Source organism: Bombyx mandarina, chromosome 01, assembly GCF_030267445.1.
Source record: "Bombyx mandarina strain Sakado chromosome 01, ASM3026744v2".
In the NCBI taxonomy this organism is placed as follows: domain Eukaryota; kingdom Metazoa; phylum Arthropoda; class Insecta; order Lepidoptera; family Bombycidae; genus Bombyx; species Bombyx mandarina.
In genome coordinates, this window is record NC_143208.1 from 2,886,413 (window position 1) to 2,905,547 (window position 19,135).

Genomic DNA, 19,135 nt, shown 5'->3' on the forward strand with positions numbered 1-19,135 from the left:
TCGAAAGAAAATAAAAATAAAACTATTACTCATTATCATTTAGTGTTATTAAGCGCATTTATTTTACATACATTAAAAGTGTACAAGTATTTTGTATATATATTTTTTTATTCCATTTCCCGTAGCTCAAGATTTACTGACTAAAATCGACAGTTACCTCTTCATAAAAGTTTATTCATTTTCCTGATCGTATCCACGTTAGTTCAGTCCGCCTTGTTCTACCTGGCGTAGTGTACGTGAAAAGCTTATTCAGCACTTACCGCCTCCAATACCCACACGTGTGCTCCGATCATATTATTTAGAATAGTTTTAGCAAAAATAATATCATTTAACCTGCGGACAGCTTCAGAGAAAGGTGGTGAGTGGAATTATTAATGTCAATATTCATTACTTTTCTGGTGCATGGCGAACTTAGACTTTTCGGAAATATTAAATAGAATTCTGTTCATCTTTCAAGATTTTCGTAATACGATTAGCAAAAATTTATCTAGCTTCTTATTCTTTGCATTTTCTTTCAAGCAGATTTATTTCTAACATTAATTTTTACATTAATGATGCTATAAATTATTAAGTTTTGTAAATTGATCCGATATATATGTAATTATATGTTCTGTTTAATTAACATATAATTTTGGGCTACATATAAAATTTTGTGTAATACAAAATGTTGTTTGTTAAGTTAAGTTATTTTATTTTTTATTATTTAACTTGTATTTAACATGAAACACTTATGATAGTTCACAAAACTTTTCAATGATATAATAGCGTGAGTCTCAAATTAAAACGAAGGTTTAATGGACTAATTGTTCGTGCTCTGCGCGTCTGCTTATTCTTCACTTCTTCTTAAACTTCATACGTCTGCTTGTACATCCTCGGAGGAATAATTTTCGCAAAATACCGTCAACATATAAATCGGCATGCGGTAGTTACAACAAATATGTGTATCGAGGTCTGACTTAGGAAATACTAAACAAAAAAACGTGTTTTTATTAATAGTCTAATCTAAAAAAACCTAGATATGTTTTGTCCGGTCTCACCTAATTTCAATTACGTACATGCTTATTAGTTTTTTCTAAAACTACGCAAAAATATTAAGCCTATTTCGATGAAGTTTTGTTCTTAAAGGACGAACCAGTGAGACTCGTAAACTGATGAGTTTTATCAATGAAATGATATAGCCAAATTTAACAATTAATTTTAACCCCGGTGACATCGCGAAAATAATCTTAAATAGAAGATTATTTATTTGCTTGTATTTATAAAGGACGTAGTCGAATGAATGAAGTATTGAGGGTATAGTTTATCAGGACTCGCATTGGTGAAATCGTAAATAATTTAAATACCTAGACATGCGCCCATATTCTGATTTTTAAATTCTTAAATTTCAAAGGTACATAATACATTTATTGAAACATCTATACTAATATTATAAAGAGGAAAGATTTGTTTGTTTGTTTGTTTCGAATAGGCTCCGAAACTACTGGACCGATTTGAAAAATTCTTTTTCCATTAGAAGCCGACATTGTCCCTGATGAACATAGGCTACTTTTTAAAATTAAAAAAAAATATTTTATTTTTTTGGTTTCATGTGTGTTTTAATGTTTCCGAAGCGAAGCGAGGGCGGGTCGCTAGTAATATAATAAAACAAAACAACAAAGTTTCGTGCGTAGATAGAAATGTGAGTACTTGTCTCTTCTGGTCAGCATAATATTCACAGAGCTCGTATAACATACCTATTAAATGAAACAAAATGTCGGACTTCTTCACTACAAATATGTGACAATTTAAACGTATGATAATGAAATCAATACAAATATTTTTTTATTAAGTTGAATTTCTGTCACGTGGCGGCATGACATAAAAAAACTATGGGGATTCATTAAAGAGCGCTAACAAATCGTACGAACAATTTTACGGCGACCATAGTGAGTCACGTCGCGTGCACAAATGCAAACTACCCTCCAACCTTACCTGACCTCCCGTGCCCTTCAGCTTTCAAAGCAAGACGATAGTTCCTTAACGAGCGGGGTACCAAATTAAGGTGGCGCTTTTAATTTAGGATTGTACGTATGTTTTTATCCGTGAGTCACGGGTGTTGTATTATTCGTGTTACTACATGCCTTTATTGCAAATAGCGAGAGAACACAATTTTTTTTTGTAATTTCTTAATCGTGTAACTTTAAAAATCAGCTAAAAATCTTTTTCTTTCAATTAATATGAATATTTACGTCAGTTTAAGTTTAAAATTAAACATATAGATTTCTAGCTCTGTGATTGATTTCATTTATTTAGGTTTTCATTGATTTTTATTGCATAAACTAGCTGACCCGGCAGACTTCGTAGTGCCTTAATCGATAAATAAAATACCTAAACTTTTATATAAAATAAACTTGAAACAAACAAAAGGAATCCGTCCGACGGGGTTACGTCAAAGGAAGAACAAAATTGTTATTTTTATTTAATTCCGAGCATTTTCATATTTATCTACCTTTTAAACCTTCTCTGGACTTCCACAAATAATTCAAGACCAAAATTAGCTAAATCGGTCCAGCCGTTCTCGAGTTTTAGTGAGACTAACGAACAGCAATTCATTTTTATATATATAGATGAATGGTCTCACACCTCTTCCGTCGTTCAGAATTGTCGAATCCCGTCGCATATCTCGAGACATAAGGTCGCAGACTCAATTAAATTGTGCAACAGCTGTTTCTCCCCTCAAACCCGAATGCAAGAGTGCTTCGCCGCAAAAATAGGGAAGATTCTAGTATCCATCGGGGCGGACTGATAAATGTAAAGAAGTTTCAATTATGCTTACAACTCGCGAAAACTAATGAACTATTTATTTTACTAAATTTTTTTTTAATTCTATCTAAGTACTTTCGTTTTTATGCTCAAGTAATAGCAACTGAAAATGAATGTTCGGATTATTGTTGTAGTGTCATTCTCATGGATCATTTGGATTCACGGAGGAACTTTGATTCCCTGTGTTGTGTACGAAATATATGTGGAGTGCTCTGAATAAGTTTGAGATGATCGTTACTTAGAATAGTTACGTTCATTTGGTGAAGCGATTCCAAATCTGTGGTATGCTTATCCTTGGGACGCGGACTCACATGTATTTTTTTTTATTGCTTAGTTGGGTGGACAAGCTCACAGCACACCTGCTGTTAAGTGGTTACTGGAGCCCATAGACATCCACAACGTAAATGCGCCACCCACCTTGACATATAAGTTCTAAAGTCTCAGTATAGGAACAACGGCAGCCCCGCCTTTCAAACGGAAACGCATTACTGCTTCACGGCAGAAATAGGCAGCGTGGTGGTATCCACCCGTGCGGACTCACAAGAGGTCCTACCACCAGTAAAACAACGTTAAACCAGTAACGTTTATTGTAACAAACTTGTAATTTTTTTGATTTCAGGCATAAAAATGCTGTCGTTCGGATTATGGTATTTCGTGATTGCTGCTGCTTCAACGGCCGCTGACACGGGTACGATAAATTTCGATTGGTCCTAATTGTATTTTTGTGTAATTAAAACTACTTTCTTTACGCTTCTTTTATGATCTTATATTATACTAGCGGCCGACTCCGGCTCCGCTCGAGTCTTTAACAAACATTTCAACGATATTTGACGGTGTTTTATTTTTTTAAATAAAAGAACACTTATTTACGGCATAGCTATAATTAGTTAGACATGCTGTCGCGACACTTTTTGTAAATAATAAGGTGTTCTACAAAGTCGTAGTACATTATTTTGTTCTATCATCAATAGTTTTCACATTATTGGAGTTTTAGTACGGAACCCTAATTTTTTTCAAAAAATATTGAAGCCTATGTCACTCGGGAGTAGTGTAGCTTCCAAACAGTGAAAGAATTTTTCAAATCGGTTCAGGAGTTTCGGAGCCTATTCAATACAAACAAACAAACAAATCTTTCCTCTTTATAATATTATTATTATTATTATAGTATTATATATTCTTTTATGTATTTCCGTCTTTTCAGTTGTTCGAAAACCGTAAAGCATTAATGTGTATTATCTATGCCGTAAACTATTTGAAACATTGAAAATAACATCGTTTGGAGCCTCTGGGTCTGCGGAGGGACTTTGGTTCCCTCTATATTTTGTACCGCATGTTCCATGGGGAGTGCTCTGAGGAATTGTTCGAGATGATACCAACGTCTCGTTTTTACCATCGCACCGCCCGCCACCGGAGTAGAGTTCATCCATACTACCTGGAGCCACTGCGGTCATCCACAGTGCGTTTCCAGAAATCTTTTTTGCCACGTACCATCCGGCTATGGAATGAGCTCCCCTCCACGGTGTTTCCCGAGCGCTATGACATGTCCTTCTTCAAACGAGGCTTGTGGAGAGTATTAAGCGGTAGGCAGCGGCTTGGCTCTGCCCTTGGCATTGCTGAAGTCCACGGGCAACGGTAACCACTCACCATCAGGTGGGCCGTATGCTCGTCTGCCTACAAAGGCAATAAAAAATAATAATAAAAACATAACGACAACACAAAATGCTAGATGAAATCGTAAACGTTATAATTTTTACGACCTCCAAAAACCGAGGAATCTACTACAGTGAAACAACTTGACAATAGATTAAATAAAATGCCGGATGTATTGCGAGTATCATCTGAGAACGGTTGACCCGATTTGCTTGATCTTTTCTTCGTTTCGATCGTAATAGTCATGACAGGGTTCGTAAGATAATTTCTAACAATCAGTGGCAGTTAAAATCAGCGTAAAGACAGCGGCGGACGTCTAATGACGGTGATGACAACGGAGAGTGACTGTCCTTCATAGACTTAACACAAAATGTCCAGTAGATTTATTAATACGCTTTTATTAGCTTCATGTTTATAACGGAATCTTGATTTTGACCCCCTTCAAAACGTCGGATTAACTCGAAATTTAGTATACTTATTAAGGACTAATTCAATATTAAATAAAAAAATAGAAAAAATAAAAAAAATAGAAATTTTTTAAATTCAACTAAAAATGAAAAATAAATAATAATTAAAAAAACGAACAAAATACGCTTTTACAGAAAATCCAACAAAAAAATAGAAAAAAAAGCGTGGGGTGCTTTTTTACAATAAAAACATTTTCCTGACACTGTTTTTAATTCAAATTTATTAAAAATTATTTTCTAGTTTATACTTGAATTGTCTATAAAAGCGTATTTTGTTAGTTAAACTATTATTTATATTTATTGCTTAAATAGATAAATGAATGACCTCACCCGGTGTGTGCTCGAAGAATAACACACTGTTTTTTATGCAGAAGTTGTGGTCCTTCGAGCGGTGCGTGGCAGGAATGCTCGTCTCCCTTGCGGCCAGGGTAAAGTGTTCCTTGACGGGCCCGATTCTTACGTTTTGTGGGTGAAGAACGAGAGAGACGTCTTATATCGATTCCCGAATAATGAAACTGATAATAGGTTAGTATACTATATTTTTCCGAAAGACCCAATTACGTTTAGAATATCAAAAAAAAACCGGCACATCGTCTTTATGTATTAATAACTAATCTACAAATATAAATATATATATATCGACGCTTGAAAGGCAAACTTGTCTAAGCGACAATAACTGCTTTGTACATAAATGATAGGCAATAACCATATTCGATGCGCAAACAAAATATATTTCTAGGTCTATTAAAATCATTTCAAACCTACAGCTACTAGCTAGATTCTACTACAGCTAGATTCGTTAAAATAAATTTTGTTTTCAGGTATTTCAACTTTAAATTAGTCTACTGTAAAGTTCACGCATTGTCGCTTAGTCACGTTTGTCTTTCAAGCGTCGATATAATGTATTATTAATTTTGAGTTTTTGTTTTATTATTATTGATTTTTTGTTATATTATTATCATTATTGCTTTTGTTTTATTCCGAGATTGAAGTTATTGTTTTTATTTAATTCTGGTATACTATATGAAATGTTAATGAATATAATATGGATGCAAAATCTGGAGTATATGAAATAAATAAAATAAATAAATAAATAAAAGCAACTGAGAAACCGAATGAAGATACCACAGTAATAAAGTAATAGACGGATATGACTTTGATGGATACTACATGAATTAGCCTTTTAATACTTTAGGTCTATACCTTATGGTGAGTAGGTGAAGTTGCCATCGACATCAGTAACACCAAGACTATCGAGAAGCCGTTAGATGTCGTCAATGATTGTTTTATAGCCTTCATTTGAATCTTCACAGCTTGTAAACCGAAATACATGATGTGGTGTGGGGCACCCGTCTTAAGGTACGAGTCATACTCATACCTTAAGATATAATGCCGTAATATAATGCGATTGAGATTTAGACCTCATGTCTCAATGTACATCGTCACTCACGCCCTGAGGTCTATGAGCTCCTTTATACAACAGCTGTGAAATCTGTCACCCGCTTACACGATAAAAAACTATAAAGTAACGTATTATTGAGTAATTTGTCAGAACGCGTGTTAGCTTTACGCCATGCTACACATGGGTGGACGAGCTCACAGCCTACCTGATGTTAAGTGGTTACTGGAGCCCATAGACATCCACAACGTATATGCGCCACCCACCTTGAGATACAAGGTCTCAAGTATAGTTACAAAGGCTGCCCCACCCTTCAAACCGAAACGCATTACTGCTTCACGGCAGAAATAGGCAGGGTGGTGGTACCCACCCGCGCGGACTCACAAGAGGTCCTACGACCAGTAATTACGCAAATTATAATTTTGCGGGTTTCAATTTTATTACACGATCGTATTCCTTTACCGTGGAAGTCAATCGTGAACATTTGTAGAGTACGTATTTCATTAGAAAAATTGGTACCCGCCTGCTGGATTCGAACACCGGTGCATCGCTTCAACACGAATGCACCGGACGTCTTATCCGTTAGGCCACGACGACTACTCGTGATTGTGATGCTTACCAGCGCGGGCTATCTGTCACAGACCTACGCAGTAGCGCCAAGTCTATTTATGCGTGTGTTCGCAGGGCCTTCGCGTCGGACCGCGTGTACGGTACCACTTGTGAATCTGGTTCGTGTCATGACGACACAGCACTCCTCCTGAAGCACGTGAGCGACGAGGACGCCGGGACGTACCGCTGCCGTGTCCACTACCAGGCTTCGCCATCAGTCGACCACGTTGTTGACCTAAAACTTGTTGGTGAGTTCACAAAAAAAAAAAAACAAAAAAAACCATTAAGTGTACTTTTAAAGATTCCTTATACAGGGTGTATTGTTATTTAGAAGAAATTGTAAGAATCTACTATAGTTCAACTAATCGGAAAATATTAGTCGTACAAAACTATCATAAAATACATAATTAGTACTTATATAGGATTTCATAATTGAATGCGGAACTTGTAATAATAAGTTTCTCTAGTACAAGTCCTTCGCGCGATCCAGATTTTTGCCAGATATCTTCTATTCTGTTATAACTAATTGTTAAGTTAAAATGTGATGATTGTTAAGTACGTACGTATATTGAAAATCTGATTATTAATAAAATGTTGGATGTAGTATTAGAAGTACATATTTATCGGTTTTAGAGTGCTCAATGACTCAATTCATTTTATAAATTTGAGGTCAATTACAATTATCACAGTTTGCATATTTTAATATTAATGGATAATTCATTTTTCTTAAATAAAGTGCCGCACGACCGACAAATTCTGTTACAGAGAGCGCGCGGCGCGAATGATCACGCTTATTGTTATGAGTAGATGACAAAAATACATATTAGACACCTATTTTTTTTTTATTTTGTGTAAATTGCTGATGTTTTTTTTTTGGATTTTGTCCTAGATTCGCCTGGAGTTCCGAAGATATACAATGAAAATAACGAGCTGATCAAACTTGGCTACGTCGGGCCCATTAGCTTGGGAGCCAACCTGACCTTCGTTTGTAAAGTCGCTGATGGTAATTTATTTTGAAATTTTTCAATGACGCTAATACTTAAAAACGATGAGACAAACGGACGAAAAACTTGACCCCAGTCTATCTATAAATCTAGAATTTAGCTCACGTCGACTAAGACAATCATACATTGTTTGCAGATCAACCAAAAACTCTGGTGTATTGGCGTCGTAATGGCGCTGTGATAAAACGCGCAGAAGCTGCCCGTTCTGGCCTGCTGGTTGCAGAAATACGTGTTGTAAATGCGACACGCAATGAACTCGATGCTCACTACGAGTGTCTTGCGCAAAACGCTGACGTCACTGATCCATTAACTGCCAGCTTTGTTGTGAAGATGTTCCGTGAGTATGGATTGGAATTCGAGACCTAGAAAATAGGAATCTCTTTTTTTTTCCTAACTATTCACTAGTAGTCCAAGGGGTTATTCGAGTTTCTCGCGAACTAAATCTGGGTTTTTTTTTAACTATGGGATATCCATTTACTGATACCTGATCGAGGGGGGTAAGGGACCGAGTTATGTCGGACTCCGGCGCCTCCTGAGAAGAAGGGAAGAAGTAGGAAGAAGCACTAGCCCTAGCAAGAGCAGTGCCTCGCGGAATCTATCATAGGATCGGAATCGCGACCTACTGAGAAGATCCGGCGAGAAACTAAGTATGCTGTACCTATGTTACATCAATTCCGGTTTATGCGCTCGTCGAACCCTTCGTTGATGAGTTTAACGGGGAAGGTAACCGGGGCTTAAAAAGCCTAAAAGCACCTAAGTATCTCCTTCTCTTTCTATGATCAATCAAGACACAATGTATCTAGTATATGAAGTATCTTACTGCCTAGAACCAAATTGAAAGCAAATGTAAAGAGATAGAACTGAATTCGGTTCGGATAATACCACATTAAATTTCTAAATAATAAGTTACTGTGATGACATTTATTACAAATTATATCATCAGAATGATATCATAAGAATTCAGACCGTTAATTTAATCTTAAGAGGTTGCTAGGTAGCGTTTGAACCACTTGGCGGTGCGTATCCTATGCGTACCCTGTGTGTATAATTTAACTTTAGGTACTAATGTTCGCGCAACAGTCGACTTTCGACCGTAATCATTTTTTTTATGTAATACATTATCTCTTTCATTTCGTTTGTGACCTGTTGACCCCAAAAAAGATATTTTTTATAGCTCATATGGGTAGACAGCTCACAGACCACTTAGTGTTAATTGGTTACCGGAGCCCATAGACATGTACAATGTAAATGCGCCACCCACCTTGAGATATAAGTTCTAAGGTCTCAGTATAGTTCAACGGCTGCCCCACCCTTCAAGCCGAAACGCATTACTGCTTCACGGCAGAAATAGGCGGGGTGGTGGTACCTACCCGTGCGGACTCACAAGAGGTCCTACCACCAGTGGTTGACAAAGAAAAGTATAGCCAAATTGTTTTGTGTTTGCCTATTTATAGTTACATAGGTTTGAACCATCTTCAAATATTAATGTGATTTAAATAGTTAGAGATGCGATTTTCATTTTCACGGTAATGCCAAAGAGACAGTCGAATACTAAATTCACATTGCAATTGAATTAAAAGTGTTTTTTTTGCGCAGTACCACCAATGCGCGTGGAGATCAGGTTAAATAACAACTTGAACTTCGAAGCGGGACAGCCGCGTGTGGTGGATTGTGTCGTGGTTGGCTGCGTGCCACCACCGTCTATAACTTGGCACCTCGGGGATAACATGCTGAGGCCGAGTGTTCATAAGGTAATTGATAAAAGTTGAATATTTGAAAAATAATAATAACATAACTTACTTGTATGTATATCGTGGTTCAAGTGCCGTATTGCTCTATAAATACATCGATACAGAACACAAAAAAGGGCAGGGGATTAGCCCTGATTTATTCAAAAGCTAATTTACACAATCGTTGTTTAAATAATTACAGAATGAAAGAAATGAATGAATGAATCTTTTACTGCGTTCGGTGGGTATTTATATTTTAAGCATTTCCTTCAGGAACTTCACGACGGCAACTATACAGTGTCATCTTTGACACTAGCTCCATCGCTGCGCGACAACAAACACGACTTAACTTGTAGAGCACACAATTCGCATCTACCTAACGATTTGTTTGAGAACAAAGTCAAGCTCAATGTTGGATGTGAGTGGTTTTTGGCTTGTTTTTTAAAATAAGGATCAGGAATTCCCAGTATTCTAATAATGCAGTACTATTAGAACATGTTTTGCAACAACTTGTTTCTCTACGCAGTTTTACGTCGTATAAAATGAACAGTAATTGTCATACGCGTTTGCTGCGGATTCTTAGGGCCATGACTTTTTGCGAAAAAACCTGAGCCTAACTCAGCGTTTTTGAGTTTTAATAATAATAATAAAGCCCGTTTATTTACAATCCATAATAATGTCGTTATTACATGCGATTTAATATATACTGGGGTAAAATTTCTTTAATTTTCTTTACTCGCTATCTTTACTTTCTTCTATACTATTGATCGGAACCCCTTCTCGGCAAAATTCAAATTCAAAATTCAAATTTGATTGAATTAATTTGAAAAAGGATTGAATTTGAATTTTGGAATTTTGCATAAATAAATGGACAAATTCACGTCCGAAATGATATTATGTGGTAATCGAAGCGAATAAAAATCTGATCGTGAATGTAAGTCGGCACCCGTCTTGACAAATCCGAATCTACTTCCTTGGGAAGAGCTTACAACACACCATCCCAATTATGATTTATGAAATTATGAATTTTAGTTCGTCCATTCTGTTTGTCAAATCGGCAAGACGATGTCGGGGCTGTGCACGGAGAGGCCGAAACAGTGACGTGCGTGGTGGAAGCATCACCCGAACCGATGCAATTCAGTTGGACCTTTGCTGATTCCAAAACATTATACACTAGTGTCAAGGTTTGTTGCATTTTATAGATTAAAGCTTTGTAAAAATTATATTAACAGCGTTCTATCGTATATTTTGAGCGTGTTTGCTGATAAAACGTAGCAGCTAGTTAGAATTTTATCTTTGGGCCCCTTGAGCTCATCTACTAACCTGGTGACGCTGACATGGTCTCTGTAGACCATCAGCTTAAGTAGGAAAAAAAGGAGAGTTTTTTAACGTTCTCGATCGCGTAAAAGTTAACTCAAATTTGTATGCAGTTGGAACAGCGCCCCAAAACAGCTTCATGTGAAACCATGAGCGATTGTAAGGACCTGCAGAATCAGAAATGAATTAGCACTACGGTTATTGCAGATCGAGGTTAACACTAATTGGTATTCCGCTTTACAAATCCGATAAAATGACTTTTTCCACGTAAGCTTACTCGGAATTACTACCGATTATCATCTTCAGTGATGTTAAGTCTCATCATCTATGAACAAATGGGAAATGGTTTTTGTGACAGTTTCCAAATCCAAAATATCGGGAGGGGTGCCTTTGTCTGGTAGGTTCCCTTGAAGAAGAAGTATTCGGGTGCTTATTAGTTTTTTTAACGATGCGCAGAAATCGTCTTCTCGCATTAAAACTAATGATCTGAAATTAAAACTAATAATCTAAAAAATGACTAATTTTACAGGAGAGTGTTTTAAAGGTTTAACATGTGATATTTTTAATATTAGTCAACATGGTAACATTTTTTTTTTTTTTACCAGTTACATTATCTGTCTTTTAAAGTAAGATAAAATGATGTATTAATTTTGTAATTTTGTTAGTTAAAATACAGGTAAACTAAAAAAAAGAAAAACTAAAACAAAACTACGCTCTTTTGACAGTATTTATGAGAAAAATACTGGTGATACTAAATGATTCCGCATATTAACTCAATTTCGAATATTTTTGCAAATTATACACTTTTAATGCGAAAAGACGAAATGTTTGGATACACAGAAGGTTAGTGGACACAACCACCGCTACATGTCATCGCTGACATGGAAACCACGCGAGGAAGATCTTGGCCAGCTCGTCTGCCGGGCCACCAATTCTTTCGGGGAGCAGAAGCGACCCTGCACGTACACCATTACACCGGGGGGCGCACCTATCTCTCCCGAGTGTGTAGTCATTCGATCTTACCCTAATGTCCTAAGGGTCCAATGTAAAAAAGGTTCGTAGTAAAACATATTGCATCTTCGCTTAAATTCAATTGTATTTATTACGTATTTATATATTCAAAATGCAATGTTATTGACGTAAATATACCTTGAAATAAGGTATTTAGGTCTTAATTGAAGTAATACAGATTTTTCAGGTAGGAATTCTGAGGTTTGATCTAAAAGAGTTAGGGACAAATGTTTCTAGGGAAGACTTCAATTGTATATTTGAAGTAGGTCAAAGACATTCGGATACATATATCTCTGAATACCATATGCGATGAATGGGTCGACCGTTTTCTTAAATTATTAATTAATTAAAAAAATCCACATAAATGAAGTTTGAACATATTTTACGAATCTATTTACTGTCTAAATTTACCTTACTTACACCTAAAGTGACACATATTTAGATAACTACCGCTAAAAATAGTCGTGTATCGATTTATTTATTTATTTATTGTTAACATAGAATTAGAAACACAATCATAATTTGCATCTGTGCTTGAACTAGGTGATAAAACCTGTATCTCAAGCAGCAGTGCTCCTAGTCCAAAAAAAATACAACAGCTTTACTCACATACACAAAAATAGAAAATTACTAAACAAAAATTAATATAACCAATAAATTTCATATTTAGCTTGGAACGGTGGTCGGCCTCAAATGGTGCACCTAGAGATCGTGGATGAAAGCGGTAAACTGTTACACAACGTTACCGATTCAGCTGGTCACTTCCACGTAACCGATATCGAAGACGAACGAAATTTGACCGCGTTTGTATACGCGAGCAACGTCCGAGGTCGCAGCCAATCGAGGATCATGCGTCTGCAGAGCATGAAGCCTTTGACTTCATCAGGTAACCTTTGTTTTAAAGTTGCAATCCACCACACGCGGCTGCCCCGCTTCGAAGTTCAAGTTGTTATCTGTAACTGTAATCTATATTGTAACTTGATCTCCACGCTCATTGGTCGTACTGTGCAAAAAAAAAACACTTTTAAATCAATTGCAATGTGAATTTAGTTTTCGGCTGTCTCTTTGGCATTACCGTGAAATTGAAAATCGCGTCTCTAACTATTCAAATCCGAATAATATTTGAAGACGGTTCAAATTTATTTATAAATAGGCAAATACAAAACCGTTCGGCTATACTTTTCTTTTTAACTACGGGTGGCAGGACTTCTTGTGAATCCGCGCGGGTAAGTACCACCACCCCGCCTATTTCTGCCGTGAAGCAGTAATGCATTTCGGTTTGAAGGGTGGGGCAGCCGTTGCAACTATACTTGAGACCTTAGAAGTTATATCTCAATGCGGGTGGCGCATTTACGTTGTAGATGTCTATGGGCTCCAGTAACCACTTAACACCAGGTGGGCTGTGAGCTCGTCCACCCATCTAAGCAATAAAAAATAAAAACTCTGGAATTGTATTTGGATGCAAGCAGCGCAGGACCGGTCTTTGTGGCGAGGCTTGGGGGAGACCTATGTCCAGCGGTGGACGTCTGTGGGCTGATAAGAAGAAGAAGAATTTTAATTTCATAGCTCTCTTTGGAGCTCTCATTATTAGCATCATGCTTATAAACGCATATACCCCAGAATAGCTACGGGTGTGACTATTTAAGGCTTATAAAAAAAAACTCATACGAATTCGTTAGTAGCTCATAGATTATGATCGATTGTAGCCAAGAATATAATAGCCATATTCACTTCAATCGTTTCACTCTTGAGTGGTCGCGTGATCTTCATATCGCCTCGGGGCTGAAATAAACATTGCAAGTGTAGTAAAGCATTTATAACTTAAAAAAATCCCGTTACGTACTTACTTAAAAGTAATGATTTTCGCTTTTTCTCATCTATTGTCCATCATTTTTAAGTTTCATTCTTCACACCTTTAATGAGATATCATACTTGCGTTTAGGTGTTATAATTATTTCATTTTATTTAGTATTCAAGCTCATGCATTACCATCAGTGTGCTTGATGCGAGTTTTTTAACTTTCTCGATAGCGTTAAAGTTAACGCAATTTTGTATGCAGTTGGAACAACGCCCCTAACGACAAACGTAGGCAAACGACCCCATTCCGTACAAATATGAGCTAACTTTTACGCTATCGAGAACGTTAGAAAACTCACACTACGCTCACTGAACTCAATATTAAACGTGAATTTTATGAAAATTATTGCAAAGTGACTATTTTAGTACAACGATGTTACGCTGGGGACGTAAGTCTTAAATTCAATAAAAAAAATATTTTTTTTTAATACTTAAATTTTTAACAGTGTCGGACGACCCTCCTATCCCGACTTGGACGCGCTGGCTAGAAGCAGTAGCTGCCGGGATAGCTGTGGCAGTTGCAATCGCTTCAACGGCAATATGCATTAAGGCATTTAAGTCACGAGAGGATTTTCCTGACTTCAGCCCCGATTTGGTGCCACGTCCTGATGGTACTTATTCTACTATTCTAATTTCTTAGATGGATGAACGAACTGACGACCCTTTGGTGTTGAGTGGTTGCCGGAGTCTATAGTCATCACTGCCTGTATGCCGCCACTCACCTTGAGATATGAGGCCATGTCTCAGTCATCGGGAATAATAAAACGACTTTCCCACCCTTCAATCCGGAACGCATCACCTCTTGGTGCCCTTACTAGACAGGGTGGGTAAAGTTTTAGTCCTTAATCGTGGAAGACCATCGTGAACATACCCCAAATAAATAAATAAAAAAGGAATCAGACTGCGGGATCCGAACGCCGGCACAGCTGTATCACTCAACATGAATATACCAGACGTCTTAACCTTTAGGCTGCGACGAGTTCAAAATGCAATAACTATTTAAATTGCCTTCCATTTTATCCGCATTGTATTTTCGTAATTACAGCAAAATTTATTTAATATAAAATTTTCTATAAGAGTTAATGAATAATTTTCATTTTATGAAAATAATAAAACTTTGTTTGGATTTAAAAAAGCAGTTATTTCAATTCAAAGAAACTCTTGTATTATACAGTACAATAGTCCGTGTATGCCCTGTCACATACTACATCATTTTTCCGTTAAAACACCTTTACAATTTAAATGAGCGTTATCTCCGAGGCGAAGAAGGCATGTTGCTTTGAGTTTGTAACATCAAAAACACTAAACGAAATTTAAGCACCTTTCAGTGATGTCATCGTAATAATTCGACATAGATATGAAACCTATATTTAGACAAATTTTTATAGTAATTTAGTAACTGATCCATGAAAAGTCTTAAAGAGAATTTAACTATACATTTTCATGAATTGTTTTATGTTCAAGGAGTATTCCACCGTGAGCCCGATTTCACAAGGGAGGAACGGGTTCTGGGAACCACTAATATTACTGTCAATCAATTGGCGGCGTGTCAGAATGTGAGTTATTTATAGTTTTCTATCTTTATATATCTAACAAGCGGCCAGCTCCGGCTCCGCTAGGGTCCTTAACAAAAATTTCAACGATATTTGACGTTGTTTAATTTTTTTTAATAAAAGAACACTATTGCCACATAACTATAACAGTTAGACATGTTGTCGCGACACTTTTTTAAATAATAATGTGTTCTAAAAAGTCGTAGTACATTATTTTATTCTATCATCAGTAGTTTTCGCAGGGTACGCGGTGTAAAGGATATTTTAGGTAATTTTTTTACACCTTTGGTTTACATTATTAGAGTTTTAGCAAGGATCCCTAAATTTTTTTTAAACAGATTATAGCCTATGTCACTCGGGAATAGTGCAGCTTCCAAACAGTGAAAGAGTCTTTCAAATCGGTTCAGTAGTTTCGAAGCCTATTCAATACAAACAAACAAACAAATCTTTCCTCTTTATAATATTAGTATAGATTCTACTGTACGTGTGTATGTCACTGAATTCCTCCTAAACGGCTGAACCGATTTTAATGAATTTTTTTGTATGCGTTTGGGTGGCACCCTGGATGGCTTAGATTCACAAATCAGCCCGGCAGATGGCGCTGCAGTCGGTATCTAGGTTATGTATCTATACTGCAACTAAACAGCTGGATCGAATTTTCGTGTATGCATTCACTCATTCATTCATTCATTCATTCATTCATTCATTCATTCATTCATTCATTCATTTCATTCATTTTGTATATGCAGGACAACGTCTGTCGGGTCCGCTAGTGTATTTATAAAATATACTTTTTTGAGTTCATGACCAAACCGGATTGGGCCATTACCAGATGCCACCAGCCACCAATATGTATTCCGCTACCAACTTTGCCCTTACATTAGTCACGGTGCAGATTTATGCTGTTTTTATAAAATACACTATGTGATTTCTTCATCATCATCTAGAAGTCGTCGTTTGAAGTCGTCGTGGCCTAAAGGATAAGACGTCCGGTGCATTCGTGTTGAGCGATGTACCGGTGTTCGAATCTCAGGCGGGTACCAATTTTTCTAATGAAATACGTATTCAACAAATGTTCACGATTGACTTCCACGGTGAAGGAATAACATCGTGTAATAAAAATCAAACCTGCAAAATTATAATTTGCGTAATCACTGGTGGTAGGACCTATTGTGAGTCCGCATGGGTAGGTACCACCACCCTGCCTATTTCTGCCGTGAAGCAGTAATGCGTTTCGGTTTGAAGGGTGGGGTAGCCGTTGTAACTATACTGAGACCTTAGAACTTATATCTCAAGGTGGGTGGCGCATTTACGTTGTAGATGTCTATGGGCTCCAGTAACCACTTAACACCAGGTGGGCTGTGAGCTCGTCCACCCATCTAAGCAATAAAAAAAAAAGTCATTGACAATGAGATATTCTATATTGGATGACGTCATGGCTGGTAAAAAGCCTGCCCTATAATTTATAACCGATTTTTACTAAATGCGTAAGTATGTATACCACAGTACATATACCAAAATATATTTTTTTAAATTTTTGTCTGTCTGTCTATCCCGGCTAATCTCTGGAACGGCTGGACCGATTTTGACGAGAATTTTACTGATGATATAGGAGTAACTTAGGATACTTTTTTTAGACTAGCCTCGCCCCGCGGCGTCTCCCGCGGGTATCATCACGGGACTCAGCCAGTTGGTATATATGTATATATAACAGTCTAAGCAAAGCTTATTACCGTTGATCGGAACAATGGATTATTAATTCTTAGAATAGCTTTGTAAATCAGATTGTATAAAAATTTATTTCGACGAGAGCCAAACTAAGAATCTCGCTGTTTCGTTTCAGTGGTGAGACTTCAGGTCACTCCCGTTTCCATACTTGCATTTATTTATTTTACAGTTAAACCGCCTTAAAACAATTTAAATTGCTTAATTATTTGTTTGGCATAAATGTTGTCCTTGTTCACAGCAATACGCCACGCCACCGGTACCATCGTGCCGTGTGATGGTGGGATGCGCAGGACACACTCCAGCGAACGACTCGTGCCCGGCGACCACCCAGCAGTCTTACTTTGTTTAAGCAGATCGTCTACAAGATCAAAGTAGACGAAGCGTTCTGAACAAAATTTTGTAGGCAGCCGCTTGGCTCTGCCCTTGGCATTGCTGAAGTCCATGGGCGACGGTAACCACTCAACATCAGGTGGGCCGTGTGCTCGTCTGCCTACAAGGGCAAAAAAAAGCATAAGATACCTGAATAAGAAAAAGGCGCATTTGCAAAACGGAGAAAATCTAATAGCTATTAGGTATTGACAACGCTTCGTCTACGTTTTTCTTATAGAAAGAAACTTCTGATGTGCGCATCCGGAAAGACTTGGATTTTCTTTTGACAGCTACGTTCATAATCTCATTCATGATAGATTAAGTTTTTTTTTCTTTTTTTAAAGAAAGTATCTTTTTTTCTATTTTTCTAACATTAGGTATAGCTATAGCAATATAGGCATTCGCTTTTAAGCTGTGCGCTATTTTGTTACTAACATTCATGTTATAGTAGAAATTTAGTTGTACCTTGACTTTAAGACGAAATATTTTTCTATTATTTTTGACAGCAATCCTACTAGTGTTCGTTGACTGCGGTAGTAGATTTCGTAAAAGCGAAAAAAAAAAACAAACAATAAAGCGGAAAGATTAAACTTGTATTTTTGAGAATTCAACAGAACTGACAATAGTATCTATAGACTTTACTTATTCACGCTGTTTCAATGACAAACAGCGTGTCTTTAGGTAGTTATTTTTAATTTGGAGGTAATTAATACTAAATATGTCCGCAGAATGCATATCTGATACATATTTGGTATGATTTATCATTTCGCAAAAAAGTATCTACTGATTTTACTTGAATACATAAATATGTAATATATTTAGTAAAATACAGTAGGTATACCTCTATAAGCAATTATACCAAAAAACCAAACCCTATTAAGATTAATTAGAACTGACCAAGTATTACTTATCAATTTTAATCTTTCGAGCCAAATTAGAGACTATCAAAATTCAACTAGGTACATGTTGACGTATCTTAACATATTATGCACTTAATTCATTTAAGACATTTATTTACTAACTTTTTCTACTTTTTGATTATATTTAGTTACTTTTATTATTTCTCCTAATTCTATTTTATAACTGTTGGTGAATAGCATGTGCCATTGTATTAAATTTAATGTTGCACTTACGACATACTATACTACAGAAACTGGTAACCGGACAACAGTAACATAACAATTGCAGTTATGAGTTCAGTTCAAGTCGTTTGTCGTGGCCCCAAATGACGTCACTTGTAATGAAGTTGCGTTCAGTCGAGTTTTGAGCGGCTCGGTTGCATGTAGCGGTGCTGTCGTTGTTCCGATCAACGTTATATCGGAGATGGACCAATGAGTGCCACAGACTATACGACTCACTGACTTGAAAACCTGTACCATTATGTTGTACTATACTTATTTGTAGTATGTAGTATTTACATATTAAATGATTTATACACAGCCGAGCTTATATAGATATTGTTAAAAACTATACTGTAACCGACTGATAGTTTAAGTTTCATTAATAAATGAATTAAACTGAAATATATATTTTTTTATTTTTACGTATGAACTAGGTAATCTAGTAGGAGCTGGCTAGAATAACCTTCAGACTATTAGTTAACCTTCGATCCTTAAATAATCACAACAGGAGCAAATAC

General features: G+C 36.6%; 1 protein-coding gene across 3 annotated transcripts; it reads left to right on the forward strand.

Annotated features, from left to right (window-relative positions):
* Positions 1–229: 229 nt before the first annotated feature.
* LOC114246702 (hemicentin-1) lies at positions 230–19,019 on the forward strand. 3 transcript variants are annotated; one of them, XM_028179379.2, is made up of 14 exons: positions 230–358; positions 3,422–3,490; positions 5,291–5,444; positions 7,003–7,175; positions 7,817–7,930; positions 8,068–8,268; positions 9,528–9,682; positions 9,935–10,079; positions 10,694–10,845; positions 11,819–12,032; positions 12,660–12,875; positions 14,293–14,457; positions 15,311–15,402; positions 17,366–19,019. In XM_028179379.2, exons 2-14 carry the CDS (start codon positions 3,430–3,432, stop codon positions 17,474–17,476), a joined length of 1,953 nt encoding a protein of 650 aa, XP_028035180.2. In that variant the 5' UTR covers positions 230–358; positions 3,422–3,429; the 3' UTR covers positions 17,477–19,019. The 3 variants fall into 3 exon arrangements, with proteins under 3 accessions (XP_028035180.2, XP_089583565.1, XP_089583560.1); XM_089727439.1 differs by having other exon boundaries at positions 15,314–15,402; XM_089727434.1 differs by lacking the exon at positions 230–358 and adding an exon at positions 3,017–3,084.
* The last annotated feature ends 116 nt before the right edge of the window (positions 19,020–19,135 follow it).

What these genes read in the sequence shown, in the direction of transcription:
- LOC114246702 (XM_028179379.2), top strand. Translation starts at nt 3,430, where the DNA reads ATGCTGTCGTTCGGATTATGGTATTTCGTGATTGCTGCTGCTTCAACG. An exon ending in AATAATGAAACTGATAATAG is followed by an intron (nt 5,445 to 7,002) that starts GTTAGTATACTA and finishes GTGTGTTCGCAG; the next exon opens with GGCCTTCGCGTCGGACCGCG. An exon ending in CTTTGTTGTGAAGATGTTCC is followed by an intron (nt 8,269 to 9,527) that starts GTGAGTATGGAT and finishes TTTTTTGCGCAG; the next exon opens with TACCACCAATGCGCGTGGAG.